This window comes from Neolamprologus brichardi, chromosome 11, assembly GCF_056152115.1.
Source record: "Neolamprologus brichardi isolate AB-2024 chromosome 11, ASM5615211v1, whole genome shotgun sequence".
Taxonomy (NCBI): Eukaryota; Metazoa; Chordata; class Actinopteri; order Cichliformes; family Cichlidae; genus Neolamprologus; species Neolamprologus brichardi.
In genome coordinates this window covers 22,672,346-22,687,952 of record NC_142114.1, presented here as the reverse complement: position 1 = coordinate 22,687,952, position 15,607 = coordinate 22,672,346, and the positions used below count along the sequence as shown (strand labels likewise).

Here is a 15,607-nt window from a genome sequence, read left to right as displayed (position 1 = left end):
TTGTAGTGACAGATGAGCACAACAAATGATTTGAACTGCTTAAACACTGTTAAACAAAGTCCATGATTACTCAGAACACAGGATAGTTGTACACACACCTGAGTCTGCCTTAAAGAAGCTCAGGCAGCAGCAAAATACCAACATTTCCAATACAGTTTAATTTTAGTACATCAGAGTTTCTCGCTCTAATTTTTGTTTGTTTTAAATTCATAGTGCGTGAAGTTTCCATCCTTACTGTCATGGTCCTGAGTCTGGTGATTCAGTGTTTATGTTTTTGATTATTAATATTCTTTATTTCAGTTAGTTTCTGGTTATACTTTAATGATTTTTAGATCTTATGTTTTGCACTGTGCCTCCTGAGTGTTACATGTGAATTTACAGCCTCTGGTGTGTGACTGTGGGTGGTGATTTAGAAAGACATTTTTTAGTATGCATACTAAATCATTTGTTTTCTGAGCATAGATTACTTATTCTATACTAATCTATTCAGAAAGTCACAGGATCAAGACCAGCACGGTGAAAGATTGGAAGCCAAAGCTTAACACAGGTAGTACACCGCACATACAACATGAAATGGATGAAGAAGGGCTATTGTATGGGGTCACAATGATGCCAGATTAGAATCAATGTTAATATTTTCAGTTTCAATGTTATTTGTCAGTGTCATTTTAAGCTGGCATCGTTTTAACACCATAAAAGGGATGTAAAAAAGACTTCCTAATTATTAAGAATAATTTTTGTCTGCATTACTCTGCAGATTCTTTTTTCTCCTCAGTGCTCATGTAAAAGAACTGAAATGTGTGTTCAGTGTAGAGCATAGGTGTCAAACTCTGGCCCGCGGGCCAAATTTGGCCCGCAGCCTAACTACATTTGGCCCGCGAAGCCATACCAAATTACTATTAGAGCTGGCCTACTGGTATTATACAGCTAATATATATATTGTTTAGTATTAAGCTTTGCTTGTTCCATATTCAGTTTTTCAGCAAAACTTGTTTGAGTCCATAAGAAAAGATTCATTCTTATATCTAGAGGAATATTTTTTTTTTCAATAAATATTAACGTTAGCCCGCGACTTTTTTCCAGTTTTGAATTTTGGCCCACTGTGTATTTGAGTTTGACACCCCTGGTGTAGAGTCTCTATGTGACACTGACTTTTATCAGAGAACTCCAAGTCACCAATCATCACTGTATTACTGTGAATATCTTTAACCCTCTACAGCACAGCCCTGCCCCAGGTTAACAACACGTTTTTTTTTTTTAGCCTAATGCCCAGTACATGTGAAATTATTCCAACCAATCAGAGTGTTTGGAAAAGTATCAAATTTCAGTCCAGTAAGAGGTTTGAGTCAAGCATCAATCGAGATGTTAAGGCTGGGCATCCTTTTCTGACACATGGTCATATGACCGCATGGTGTGAGAAGAAGTTAAGAATGGTTGTCCTAGTAATTACACAGTAAATGGACTGGTTCTTATATAGTGCTTACCTACACTTCTGAGCACTTTACACAACTTGTGCATTCACACCAGCACATTTTCTTAGTGCTTTCTACTAACATTCACACACACATTCATACTCCAATGGATGCATCTTGTCAAAGGATATTTGGCATGCAGACGAAGGGTAGCCAGGAATTGAACCACCAACCTTCTGATCAGTTGATGACCTGCTCTACCTCCTGAGCAACAGACACCATTGTCATCATAATCATTATTTAGAATGACATAAACTGCAAATCAAAAAATATATGTGAGTGTAAGAATATGTATAGAGGGTTTTTGTCAGGTTTTATGAAGGGCTTTTTAAATTTATTTTACATTACCACTTTCACCTCTTCTGACAGAACAACCACTTGAACTGAATCTTGTAAACCCCAGTGTTTCCTTGGGCTCAAGTCTTTGCTGCTTTGAGTTTTTTTTTTTTTTTTTTTTTTTTTTAACAAACTTTTTAATAAAACTTGTTGAGTAGCACTCTGTTGGTTGTTGGGCTTTTGTTGTCATCAAAGGTTAACTATAATTATGACTTTGGATTTTAGTTGTGGCTGACTATATTTGTATTTCAGTGAACATTGACAATATAATAACTATATGGAAGCCGGAAAAAAAGCCACAAACATGGCCATGACATTGTAGAACAATGAAAACGCTCCTGCTCAGAGACAGGACAAACTAACCCCCGAAAACACTCCCACCTAGTGTCAACTTGTGTAACTGCCAAAGATGAAAAACATTAAATTCAATTTCTGTAGGCTTTGATAGACATTTTAATTTATCTGTGCACGTGACAGGTGGCACGGATTTTTGTATTTTCATATTTTTGTATTATACCTCCATGCAGCTGTTTTTGTTACATTTATATTATACATATTATTTATTAATGAAATTTACACAACATCAGTCTTACTGTTACTGTTTTTAACTTTCAGTTTCTTGTTTAGAAAATAGAAACATTAATCTACTTTATTCCTTCAGCCAATTAATACAATAAAGCCAAATAGTGAACATTATTACTAAGTGAATAGAAATGTTTACAGCACATTCAGTGGTGCAAGACGTGTTGTGGAGATCGTGGTCAAAAAAGAAGGTGGTACTGTTAACAGCCACTTCTAGTAAAAGCATCTATCTAATATTCACACTCATACTTTTGTGTTATTTCCTCTTTTTACATCGCTTCCTGAACACTTCTTAAAAAACCTCACATATGTGGAAATGACTTCTCTATGAAGCTCGTAAGAATGTAAGTTTTTATATCTTAAATATGGAAGAAATATCAAAGTTTTATGCAAAAATAACATTTCTATCATTCTTTGATTCACTGCGATTTAGATTAAACATCATATTTGTCGAGGAAAAAGTTCCACAGGAAAAAGGTGAAGGATTTTCTTTTTCTCTCGTCTATCATGTTTATAAACATAACTTTTTGAAATAAGAGCTCTACGCTGGTATCTTAGCAGATTTTTTGAAGCTGAATAATTATCCTCGTAGTGACAGTAGTTACATGGGAACGCTGGGCTTTGCAAAATTACCATTACTGTCATTGTTACATATTTTAAAGGTGATAATGGGCCCTGTTACTGAGTGAAAAATATGTGCTGTATCACACTGTTATCTTGAGCTAACACACTAAAAATATTCTCAAACATCATTTGAGAGTTTTAACAGAATACATAAAAAAAATAATTTACTTCACTTTTCACCATAACAGCTTGTCACTGGTAATGTTTAACAAATAATCATGTAAATTGTTTCATGTGCAAACTTCAGACTCCTTTAAACTTCATTTTTTTGTAACAAGATGGCTGGAACTCTGACTTTTCTTCTCATTAGTTCTCTGCTGCAGGGTGAGTGAAAGAAAATCAGCATCATGTAAAGATTATTGTGTAAAGATTATTATTTAACATGAAACATCATCTAAACTACAAAGGGTGTCCATTTATTAGATATTTAACAGTAAAAATATTTAGCATTTGTACCTGAATTAAACACTGAAGAACTAGCAGCAGTGATAACTCTGGATAAAGGCTACAATAAATAAAACTGTACTGTTGCTATAAATTACTGTTAGCATTTCTTTTTTACAATTCATTGTGTTGTGTTTCAGGTGCACTGTGTGGAATATGGGAGGTCAAAATGCCAGAGAATATAAAAGTTTTGAGAGGATCCTGTGTGACCATCCCCTGCTCCTTTGATGTAGAGAAGAAGTATGAAAATAACTTAGATGATTCATGTAAAGCATATTGGAGTGATTCACCTTCATTTGACAGTAACAATGCAAAACTAAAGCCAACTAAAGAAATGACAGGAGACTTAACAAAGAAAGACTGCACCACAACTTTCAATAATGCAAATCTTCTTCAAAGAAGTAAATACTACTTCAGACTGGAGTGTACTAATGGACTGATGTACACTTTTATACAAACTGCTGTAGATATTTCATTCATAGGTAAGTTTTTATATCCATATAAAGACAATTCATGTGAATAAATGACACTGGTGAAGCTGCTTTGACTTTGACATTGTGAATTTATTGGATTTTACACAGCACCCCCCCCCCCCCCCCCCCCCGAAATTAATTACTGCTCATTTGTTTATTGACTGATGAAAATATTTCTTCCCACCACAAGATCCTCCTTCACCGACTCTGACTCCATCCACACTGGAGGTGAAGGAAGGAGCCTCAGTGAGTCTGACGTGCTCTCCTCCAGCTCCATGTTGGTCTCATCCTCCAGCTCTGACATGGAGCCCTAACCTGGGTCAGAGTCAGGAGACACTGCAGGAGAATCAGGACAAAACTAAAGTCAAGACTTCTGTTATGAGTTTCACTGCTTCTCACCTCCATCATGGAAATAAAATCTCCTGCACTGCTGTCTACCAGAAACAAGATGGTAGCCCTGATGTCACTGCTGAAACAAGTTTAACTCCTGATATTTCATGTGAGTTTATTTGTTCTCTTCTCAAATGAAATAAATAGTAATAACGTATAAATAGTAGTAGTAATGTATTTAGTAATAAATACAGTTACCTAGATCTGTTATTTATTCTCTCTTAGACTAAAACTACATTTAGTCAGTCACATTTGACAGTTGCTTTTCACTTTACAGTTTTCAGTTTCAGAGTTTCACTTACTATATATATTATCATGTATTTTCCCCAAGTTATGATATTTGTTTTGTGAAGAGACAACCAGTAAAGCAGAATTATTAAAAAAAATATTCAGATAACTGTTATGAGATGTGAGAATGAGGCCCCAGTTCCAGACTCAGGCCACAGAAAATAAATAAAAAAATCAACCTTTGTTCAGGTGTAGCAGAACAATCCAAATGGTAGCCAATAAAGTCTTTGAATGCAAACCAGGACAAATGTGAGTGAGAAAATGAATATTCAACAGTTCAATGCAACAAAGAAATGTGTGTAGATAGAGGCAATAAATACACAATCATTAAATATGGATGATGAACACAACTGGGTAAAGTGGGACTGTAGCTCAGGGGAGGTTGGTTGGCTTTAGCTCAGGAGGGTTGGCTGGGGTGGGTGTAGCTCAGGGCTGTCCAGAGATGTTTAAAGGGGCGGTGCTCAAAGTTAAAAAGGGGCACATAGAACCAGGCTGAAGCCACACCCACCAACCATCAGGAATCTAATATGGAACATCATCATACTATATCAATGTCATCAGGTGGGGACAGTGCAAAGCAAACTTAGCTCATGTTTTACCTGATGGGTAAAATGTTGTTGTTGAGGGGTCGCTGCTGCTCCTGCTGCTGATATTGTTGGAGGGCAGGGCTGTGTTGGTCTGAGACTGTAAAAAGTCCATATGAGAAATGGTTGCTGATTAAACAAGTGTTATGAGATAATAATAAAATGCAAAGATTGGTGACAGCATAAGGCAATAAAACTGTGAGAAATAAACTAGGCTCTGCCTGTGAATCACTCTTTGCCTCTCTTCTATCTCCTCATCTCATCTATCACTCCCCACTTGCTGTCCATTTGAGAACAAGGCGCACTTTGCTATTGCATTAATCTATTATTTAATTATCCACACTTAACAACTCTTGCACCTAATCTAAAATAAAGTAATGATAGAAAATGTTATAGAACCAAAACATTGTGTTTATTATTATTTTTATACTTGAATACCTTTGCAATGGAACAGCTGTACATGTGTTATGGATACCTGTGCTCTTTTTAATGTAGCTGGTGAGAGATCCACTGCCTCACACAACTCCTTTTAACACTGTTTTCTCCTCATGTCCTTACAGGGCATGTCTGGACAATATCATATCATGAGTTATAATTTTAAAAAATTATACTCATAAAAAACCTTCTCCAGAATACTGTATATACTATGGCCACAAGTTTGCATCATGGTGCTGATCCAGAATAATTCCCTCATTATTTATTCCAAGTGCTATAATAATGAAGTGATGAAAATAAACAAATTAAGTAATAAACATAAAATTTATGAGGATTCAATTTCTTTGACTGTACACTCTGTGCAGGCAGAAAGCTTATTAAATGTTTAAACTGTAAAGATACAATAATTTTGTAAAATCAGCATTTTGTCATATTTGAAATGTAAATCTAATATATGTTGTTTCTTAATGTATTTTCTTTAATAACATAGGGTGTGTTTTTTAAAAATCGTAATTATAATAATCCATAATTATTTGGATATGCGTATTAGATCGTTTTTAGTGAAATATAAGTCCTCCAGGAAAGCTTTGTAACTTACTTTAAAACTAAATATGTTCCCTAAAACGGTGCACAGAGCTACAGACCCTTACCCAGTTAGCTGGCAGCTAATGACCAGCACTACTTGTGCAGTTAATAAAAGGACAGGTAATGTTTGTCGCACTGTTGCACACACAGCATGCTCATCTGTTTCAATATGTCAGTTGTCACAAGACAACTTACCAACATGTAATAATAAGCTAATACATCTCTGTGCTATAGACTATGTGTATGCTGTGTACGCATACTAGGTGTACGCTGTACACCTACTTACTGGTTTTTGTTGCATCAGTCTGCGTCTCCCTTTTAATTTGCTTCTTCTACAGCTCTGCATATGGTAAGCCATTTCAGCCAAATATTGCGAGTTTTCTAACACGTAAGAAATGGCGTAACAAATGCAGTTTAACGCCATGGGGAAGGCCCTGCCTAATTTCAAGAAAACAGCGTTTTAAACGCCTTCACAGCTGACACTGAACGCCAGAAAAAAACCGTTTTTAATCTGTCTTTTCTGCTGAGCGGCGTTCAAAGACAGGTAAAAGTGCATTTTTTTTCTCTGCCGTTCAGAAAGGGCGCCAATAAGACGCCAATTCCTGGTGTAAAATACGGTGTTCTGTCAGGTCAATGCCATTAAACAGTGTTTTTTACAGCATTTCTTAACCAGACGTGCTAGAAAACTCGCGTAGAAAACTCGTGGCTGAAATGGCTTGTCATATGGGCACAGCTCAAACAGCAAAAAATGTGCGTCCTCTTTGCTCGTTCCAGGTGTTCTGGGAATCCATGTGTGGCTTGGGTGTGGTCTCTGGCCAGCTGCAGAGGAGGGGTGACACAGTGAGCTCCCGGGGCGGCGCAGGGGCGGGGTGAACAGGTGTGCTGGGATCTGACATTGATTGTGTGTCTTTTTATGTTGGCAGTGACAGTCGGAGCGGGGGCGGACGTGACAGCACAAAGAGAGCGGGAGTGTCTGTGAATGAAACGACAACTTCCGCTCTCTTTGTGCCGCCCCTGCGCCGCCCCGGGAGCTCACTGTGTCACCCCTCCTCTGCAGCTGGCCAGAGACCACACCCACGCCACATCATCCTACCCAATGTTTCTGCGCAGACGCGCTGCATGCGCACAACACCAAAGCCGAATTAATTTCTTTTTCTCTCACCCATCCAGAATACTTCTTAGGGTTATGGTTAGGGGTAGGGTTACCAGCTCATAACCAACGTGCTCTGCCGTCAGGGGCTATCATTGGTTAATGGTAGTCATGTGACTGATGCAAGCCAGATCTTTTATTTTGCAAAATAATTAATAGTTAAATATTATTGTTGAGAGGCACAGGCAGGACTCATTCTGGCACGCACACGTCTCAAGCAGTGGCGTGTCTAGAAAAATTTTGTTGGGGGGGGGCAGGTACGGGCACAGATTTGGAGAAGGGTGGCAGATGTAATTGGCAGATAATGTTAAAAACAATTCTACCAACCGTTAACCATAATTCAATAACCCTATAAACCTAATAACCAAATGCGCTTTTAACTCTTATTAGAATGAGATTTTAACCACTACGGTGCAAAGTTTTTAGATACTGCGTTGATAAAGTACAAGAGATACAATCAGTCAGTGTTTATTCAGCAGCCAAGGACATCAATATTTGCATAGTATTTTTACTGACATGTAGTGCACATATGTTTTGGGCAAAAACATTTTTGAATATTAAAATACGAACATTTTTAACATACAATTGGCAAATTAGCCAAGGCCAATGCAAAACCAATGCCTATTAAAAAAAAGATAATCTTCTCACAAACTGGTGTTTGATTTTGAAACAGGAAAAAAGTGGGGAAACAAATGAAAAGACTAACATTTGAATCAAACCTGAAAGCAAGTAAATACTTTATATGCTGCCTTATGGTAAACTTTGGTATTATTGATGTATAAAGAACAACACTGGCTGATGATGAAATACAGTCAACTGGCATGGTGACACTGCCAATATTAACCTGCAGGGCTGGACTGGGACAAACAAACGCTGTTGTGACAGTGATGTACACTGTCTTTTTGGTATATGTATGATTTCTATACATTTTACGTCAGATAAAAACTTTGTTCGCAAGATTCAGATAATTATTTAATAAAAGCTAGATATTTTAAATGAGAATAAGAAAGAAAAGTATTTTTTTGTGCCCCCCTCTCCCTGTTGATGCCCTACCTGGCCCCCTGGCAACACTTTGCTAGATCCGCCCCTGCACAGTTATCAGCTGTCAGCTACTTAGAGAAGGATCCGGGTGTTATTTGTCTCTCAGAAACAGTTCATAACTTCCCTTCAACTAATTTATGTCACCTAAAAGGTAAACCTCTTTCTCCATCACCTGTTCAGCTCTGATGATTCAATAAGGACATCTCCTGGTTTCATCTTCATGTTTCCCTCTCACCACATATACAAACCGACATCATGACCAGCAGCTTTACAGCTGTGGCTCCAGCAAACATCAGCTGATACTAGAAATTAATATTAAATGAATTCTAATAACAGCTGATCAAGCTTAAACGTGCTACTGTTGTTTAGCGTGACATCCGCTGGTTTCCTGTTTCTGGCGCAAAGTGGGCGATAAATAAACAAGAGAGAAAAGCTGATCAGCTGATCATTGATCAGTTTCATGATTGAAGTAGCAACAGAAGGAGGGGGGGGGAGAGATGAGAGAAGAGGCAGCTGTGCAGCATAAAGACAGATTAACTCCAGCTTTGTGTCTTTTTCCATTCTAGCTAAAGTCTGGGACAAACTGCGTCTCTTCTCAGCTCAAAACGCATAATATTTTCTCTGAATGAGGGACCATTCCATTTTTAAGGAGCTGTTGGCAACTCTACTAACTAACCTTATGAATAAAATAAAGTTCACTATCAGTAACATCATAGCAACCGAACAGCTCTATAGAAACTCTGTCATGCTAGCTCACGCAGTACAAGTTATTGTAACTGACTGTAAAAAGTTAGCACAACGAAAATAAACTACCCCTAAACTTGGTTTATATCTGACCCAGATAGACTGCAGGTCATAACTTCTTACCTGAAGTTCAGGTCTCTCCTCCTCCTGCCTCCCCTTCCCTCATCCACCTGTTGCCTCTGTGGAAACTCCGCCATAGCCACCACCAAACAACTGAGTTATTTTTACAAATCGGCCAGCATCTGGCCAATCCACCACCTCTCATTGTTCATGCCGATACAAAAAAATAATAATAATAAGTCATCAGCCCACCGTGCAAATGTCCGATGGCTAGTCCAGCTATGTTAACTTGTTAATCTTTCGCTGAAAATATTTTTCCTGCAGTGCCGAGCTTGGCTCTCCTACCTTTGCTAACATGATGCTCATAGTGCAGAAGCCGGTGCTGCATTCACTTACCCTCGGATATCTGAGCTTCACTGTGAAACCATAATCGTACATTTGAGTTCAGTAGAATAGCGGTATGTAAGAACCAGGGCATTTATCATTTCCATGGGGACCAAACTCTAAATAAGACACAGAAAAAAAGAAGTATCAAAAAAGTTCCACCATCTGGCTGGAGCCTTTCTATGTGATGTTTCTCTTCCCACCCACAGAAGGAGGGGTAGGTTTACTGGAGATTTTAAATTGCCTACAGGACAGAATCACTGTCTGTGTCAGTGTACACTGCCTCTCACCCAGTGGCATTTGGGCTAGGCTCCAACCCCCCTGGAAGATGATGAATGAGTAGTTTTTGACACTCAGTAAAAAGAAGTATAAAGTTGGTGAAGTTACTGTAAGTTGCATTGTTCAGTCAGTCAATATAAAGACAAAGAAAAATAATTTTTATTGGATACATCAGTATTTAGAAAGAAAGGGCCAAAGCAACTTCTTACTATCACTCTACAAATTTCCTTGATTAAAGAAAAAATGAGTAAATTGGTGCGGTTTGCTCCCTTCTCTCCTGTTAGATGTGTATGAGTTATTAATTTAATGGGAAATATATATATATATATATATATATATATATATATATATATATATATATATATATATATATATTAAAGGCATTGTACCCAATTTATAAACACTACTTCTGCAAAGAAAACTGTCTTAACATTTCAGTTTGTATGTTTTTTTCCTTATTTTACAGATTCACCTAAAAACATTACAGTTTCAGTCAGTCCTTCTGGTCTAGTACCAGAGAACAGCAATGTGAGTCTGACCTGCAGCACTAATGCCAACCCACCAGTGTGGAACTACACCTGGTACAGAGCTGATGGAGACCAGGAGACGTTTATTGGAACAGGAACCAGTTTAAACATTAATGTCTCCACAGACAGACGGTCATTTTTCTGCAAGGCTGGAAATAAGATTGGAGTTGAACGTTCCAGCAGCATTCAAATAGATGTTCAGTGTAAATATCACATTTCACATCTGCTTTACATATCATCAGTATAACCCAGCATCAAAGAGTCATTAGAACAGAGTTTTATACACTATGTTTTTCCAATACTCAGCAAATAGAAACAGTGTATTTTTTTTAATTAAAAAGTTACAGCATTCTTAAACTGTTGTTTTAATACATAAATCAGACTTCGTGAAATACACGTTAATATCCATTACATACAAGTGATTGTGTTATTGCTTTTTTTTGGATTCAACTAAAATACCACAGTTTTTGTCTGATCAAAATGATCTTAAATAGTTCTTTAGTGTATGCGCAACACTTCATTGTTTTACACTTTATTTTCAGAAGAGTTAGGCAGTGGGCTAAAATAAGGTGCAAGCATTCTTAAGATGTCATCTTTTTAAATAAATTTATAAGGCTTTATGACAGGTAGTGTAATACCCAATGTACAATACACCACTAATTTTCATTTTTTAATACTCATTCTTTAGATTCACCTAAAAACATTACAGTTTCAGTCAGTCCTTCTGGTCCAGTACCAGACAACAGCAATGTGAGTCTGACCTGCAGCAGTAATGCCAAACCAGCAGTGAGGAACTACACCTGGTACAGAGCTGATGGAGACCAGGAGACTTTAATTGGAACAGGAACTAGTTTAAACATTCAAGTCTTCAGAAACAGACGGACATTTTTCTGCAAGGCTGAAAATAAGCTCGGAGTTGAACGGTCTAATGTGACTCAGCTTGAGATTCATTGTATGTATCTCAAAATTAAAATATACTATTTTTGTTAGAAATTGTAACAACACATTAGTGTTTTCCATTTTTCTGACATTTCTGGTTTTCTACAGTTAGATCCTTGATAGCCAAATATTGTAGCACAGATTAGCACAGACTAAAAATATCCCCATTCATAACAAAACGACCTTCGGCAGTAAAACAAAACAATCTTTGCAGTGTGATTTTCTGAAATAATAAATAAAAAGTCTGCACATACTTTAATAAACTTTGTGTTGGGCAATGCATTATGTAGATCTGTTTTTTGCACAGGTTAAAGCTATTTCAAGAGCAATAAAACACTCCCGATAATGATAAGTATTGTAAGTAAGTATGTTCAGAAAGGACTTTAGTTTGAGACATGACCATCTTTACAGACAGCATTTTACCGGCCACTTTGTCAGTTCATTTTTTTTAGTAATTTTTGCAAATATTTTTCAATCATCAAGGTTATTTTTTTACTGACTCCTCTCACTTTCTTTCAATGACAGTTCTTCCACAGATCCTGTTTTCATCAGATTGTGTTAAAACTGCAGGTCAGGTTAACTGTTCCTGTGACACTGAGGGAAACCCTTCCCCTGCTGTACAGTGGTATTTGAATGGAGAACCTGTCAATCAGTCTGGTGGATTTGAAATATTCAGTGAGACTCTAAACATCACAGTTCACAGGAGCTCCTTCATTCTGAGTCAACCACAAGTGAAGCATTTTTCCACCCTGCTCTGCCGTAGCTTCAACTCTCTGGGATCTGCCAGTCAACAATTTTGTATGAGCGAGTTTAAAAGCTCTGCAGAACCTGAAGGTTTGTATTTGGTGCAACTGTAAATACTCTTGTTTAACCCACATACAATGATATCCTGTGCTCTACAAAGCCAGTTAAGAGATATTGTCAGGATTTTTTCCCCTAAATGTTAGTATTCATTTACAATAAATTTACTGTCAATAACTTTAGGAATTCCACTAATCCACACAAGCAGTTAGGGTTGGGTTAATCCAGCTACAGTCGACTCACTACCAGTTTCATAAAATATGTGATGTTTTGCAGTACATTTATCTCATTGGTATTGTGCTAACACACTCCTGAATGCTCAGGACCAGCAAACTGCCACAAACATCTGCTTTTATAAACATGTTCACGCTTGCTGATGGTCATTAAATGAAGTTTAATAATCAAGTGCTTGATTATCAGCATCTGGCTGCTACCTATCCTTGTGATTCCTATGGAAGCAGTAAGAGTGCACAGTTTTAACACACCGCTTCTGAAATTTGGATTAGTTTTTGTTTAGTAATGACACAGTATACCATGTTATGTTTTGTAGTTCAGCTGAGGCTGTATATATGTAATTTTAAGACCTGGTAAAGAGCAGGTGATTTTCAAAAAAAAAAAATCCAAAATATTTAAAACCTTGGAATTTGAAATAAGTTTGTTTTACCACATAATTTTATGAGTAATATGGCTAATTAACCCTCTGGGCTCTGTGGTGGCCAGTTTTGGCCACGAACAAGCTGAAGGGGTAGTAGTTTGGAACAAACCCAGAGGGTTTAAAAAAAACAAAAAACATATCATGCATACAATTAAAAATTAAGTAGGGTGATTTTTTATTTGTAATTTTTTTTTTTACATGGTATATTTTTACATTTATTTTTGTTTTGCTCTTTTAGGTTCAGTTCTGTATCCAGTGATCGTCTCCACTCTTGCAGTGTTACTATTAGTACTAATGTGTGTTCTGCTGTTTGTTATCAGGTATGTACACAATTTGGTACTTAAAATTGTTCAAACTACCGACAGCATTTACTATTTACTAAGTTGTATCTGGCCTGATTTTCTGTGATCTTTAACTGAATACTGATACTGTGCAACTACTGTGTATATTTACGCTTGATCCATCAGAAAACATACTCAACATTGGTAACACTACTGACTAATTTTAACATCAGTCTGAGCTGTTTATTGGACAGTTCATGTCTAAAAACACTGACACATTATATGTTTTCATTTTCAAGACCTCTGTATGATAACATTCAGATTAGTTTTCACATAGCAAGCTGTAATACACCACTATATATCATCATGAGTTTATCCTGTGAACTAAAAAGTGAGCAGTAAAAAAACTGCAGTGTATGATTTATATTTATATAAATATATATTTGATATTTTACTTTATTTTTCAGAACTCAGACGAATCACTGTAAGCCGAAAGTTGGGTTAATAGATGAAAACAACACAGTTGCGATGATTCAGCCTCCGACTGAAGAAGGAAATGCGGTACTTTAACTTTATTTTTAAAGCTTTTTTAAAGGTGTGATACTTTTACATTTACACAAGAAAGAATAGATGATCTTCACCGGAATGTTCACTGAAATTTACTATGCAATTTTAGGCACCAAACACAACAGAAGAGAGCATTTATGCAAATGCTGAAAGGTTGAGAGAGGCAGGCATTGTTGACCCTAAAGTAGTTGCTGAGCCAAGTAGCACCAACTTGCCAAGCGCTGAGCCAGTGGGTGCAGGAGGAAGCAAAAACTCTAAGAACAAAGCCGACAAGTGTGAAGCAATTTACTCTAGTGTGAACTGGAAGACCAAGAGCAAGAAAAAGAAGGAAGAAACCTCTGTGGACTTTAATTCACCTGGTAGCTATTATCTGGAGGAGGAGAAGTGCATTGTGGAGGGAATTAACAGAAATTTTGTGAGCAATGCACTAGAGATGGGAGGCCTGTATGATGAAGTGGGGGGTAAGAATGTGAAAAAGGAAGTGGAGTGTGAATATGCCCAGGTAAAATTTAAAGACAAGACTAAAATGCAAAAGTAGTAAACTTCTGTTTTGTTGAGCTTACTGCTAAAAACATAGCTGTCCAGCTGTACATGTGTAGCTCGCTGCATTTAGTCACACTATGATAAAAACATTTAAGATAGGAATAGAAATACAATTACATACCCTTTAATGATTAGCCTTTGAATAGTTACTAAGAAATATTTTTTGTTGTGTAAATATACCATTGCTTAACTGGCCCTCATATGTACCATGGCACAGCCATCTTCTTTTGTGTGCGTTTATTATTGAATCTGGTACAATATCTCAGACACTGCTTCAAGCAGTAAAATATTAGGTTAAAGCTCAGGAGCCAACTTATAACTCCTTAGTGACTATGCCTGTCACTGCAAATTTCAGACCTTTGTTTAGGAACCTGTGCTAGACCCACTGATTTGTAGTTCCACTGAATATCATTTGTTGGTAAAAGAGCAAAAAGACCAGACTTTTTGTTAATAAGGTGTTTTTTTTATTTAAAATTTTGTATGTCATGCGATGACATTGTGTCATCATTCTGTCTCAAAATAAAAAGTCTGAGACATAATAAACAAAATTATATACCATAAACCATCAGGAGAAGCGCGAGGATCAGCAGGAAAGACAGAATTGTCACTCACAGTAGCTGCGGTATTGTGTACAGAAGTAAAAATTGTTTGTATATTTACAAAATATTAGTGTGTTTACAGTGTTTTGATGTTATGAGACAGCCAGAAATATAAATATATAATGAGCGATAATTAAACACAACATAATTACAATTGCTTTTATTTTGGCAAACATTTTTAAAAATTAAGTACAGCTGTGAGATTTGTCTTTTATGAATATGTAGTTTCATTTTCTTTTATGGGTAGCTATTTATTTACATACAAAGTAGCTATTGGGTGACCCACTGGTAGCATATGCATAAAAGTGTATCTATCTAGTTGGTTTTGTTCTTTTTGTATGCTCCATATTAACATCCTTTAGGCAAGCTTAACATAATTCCGCTGGCTAGCTGCATATTATATTGTATTATTGATTTAGGGTTTTGTTTATTGCAATATATATGAAGCTCAATACACATGGATGGCATTATTTTTAAAAGCACTTACCATTTAGGGCCTAAATCCTTAACATAGTACAGCATGTTAGATGCATCTAACCTTTGAGGCCATGCTTTAAAATTGAATGTACAACAAATATTAAAGAACTTTCATCTTCCTTCCAGGTCCTGTCTTTCTTATATCTTCTTTCGGATAGTGTTGCATATTGACATTAAATACAGCAGCTGTAGCTTTAACTAACAGACAATTTGACAAATTGTGCCGACACAATTTGCATGTATGCTGTATTTTCAGGTGCTTGAAAAGTTCCATTTGGAATTACCCAACTCTTTAACTTATTAAAAAAAAGGACTGAAACAGACAAATTAAATGATGAATGGTTGTC

At 36.7% G+C, this 15,607-nt stretch overlaps 1 protein-coding gene across 2 annotated transcripts; it reads left to right on the top strand.

Annotated features, from left to right (window-relative positions):
- Nucleotides 1–3,292: 3,292 nt before the first annotated feature.
- Nucleotides 3,293–14,179, top strand: LOC148100556 (sialic acid-binding Ig-like lectin 5). Of its 2 annotated transcripts, XM_087847809.1 has the most exons (8): nt 3,293–3,338; nt 3,599–3,940; nt 4,122–4,430; nt 11,087–11,350; nt 11,863–12,171; nt 13,032–13,113; nt 13,542–13,635; nt 13,751–14,179. In XM_087847809.1, the coding sequence occupies exons 1-8, from the start codon at nt 3,293–3,295 to the stop codon at nt 14,177–14,179; spliced, it is 1,875 nt and encodes a 624-aa protein (XP_087703935.1). The 2 variants fall into 2 exon arrangements, with proteins under 2 accessions (XP_087703935.1, XP_087703936.1); XM_087847810.1 differs by lacking the exons at nt 3,293–3,338; nt 11,087–11,350 and adding an exon at nt 10,338–10,601 and having other exon boundaries at nt 3,793–3,940; nt 13,038–13,113.
- The last annotated feature ends 1,428 nt before the right edge of the window (nt 14,180–15,607 follow it).

What these genes read in the sequence shown, in the direction of transcription:
- LOC148100556 (XM_087847809.1), top strand. Translation starts at nt 3,293, where the DNA reads ATGGCTGGAACTCTGACTTTTCTTCTCATTAGTTCTCTGCTGCAGG. An exon ending in TGTAGATATTTCATTCATAG is followed by an intron (nt 3,941 to 4,121) that starts GTAAGTTTTTAT and finishes TCCCACCACAAG; the next exon opens with ATCCTCCTTCACCGACTCTG. An exon ending in TTTAACTCCTGATATTTCAT is followed by an intron (nt 4,431 to 11,086) that starts GTGAGTTTATTT and finishes CTCATTCTTTAG; the next exon opens with ATTCACCTAAAAACATTACA.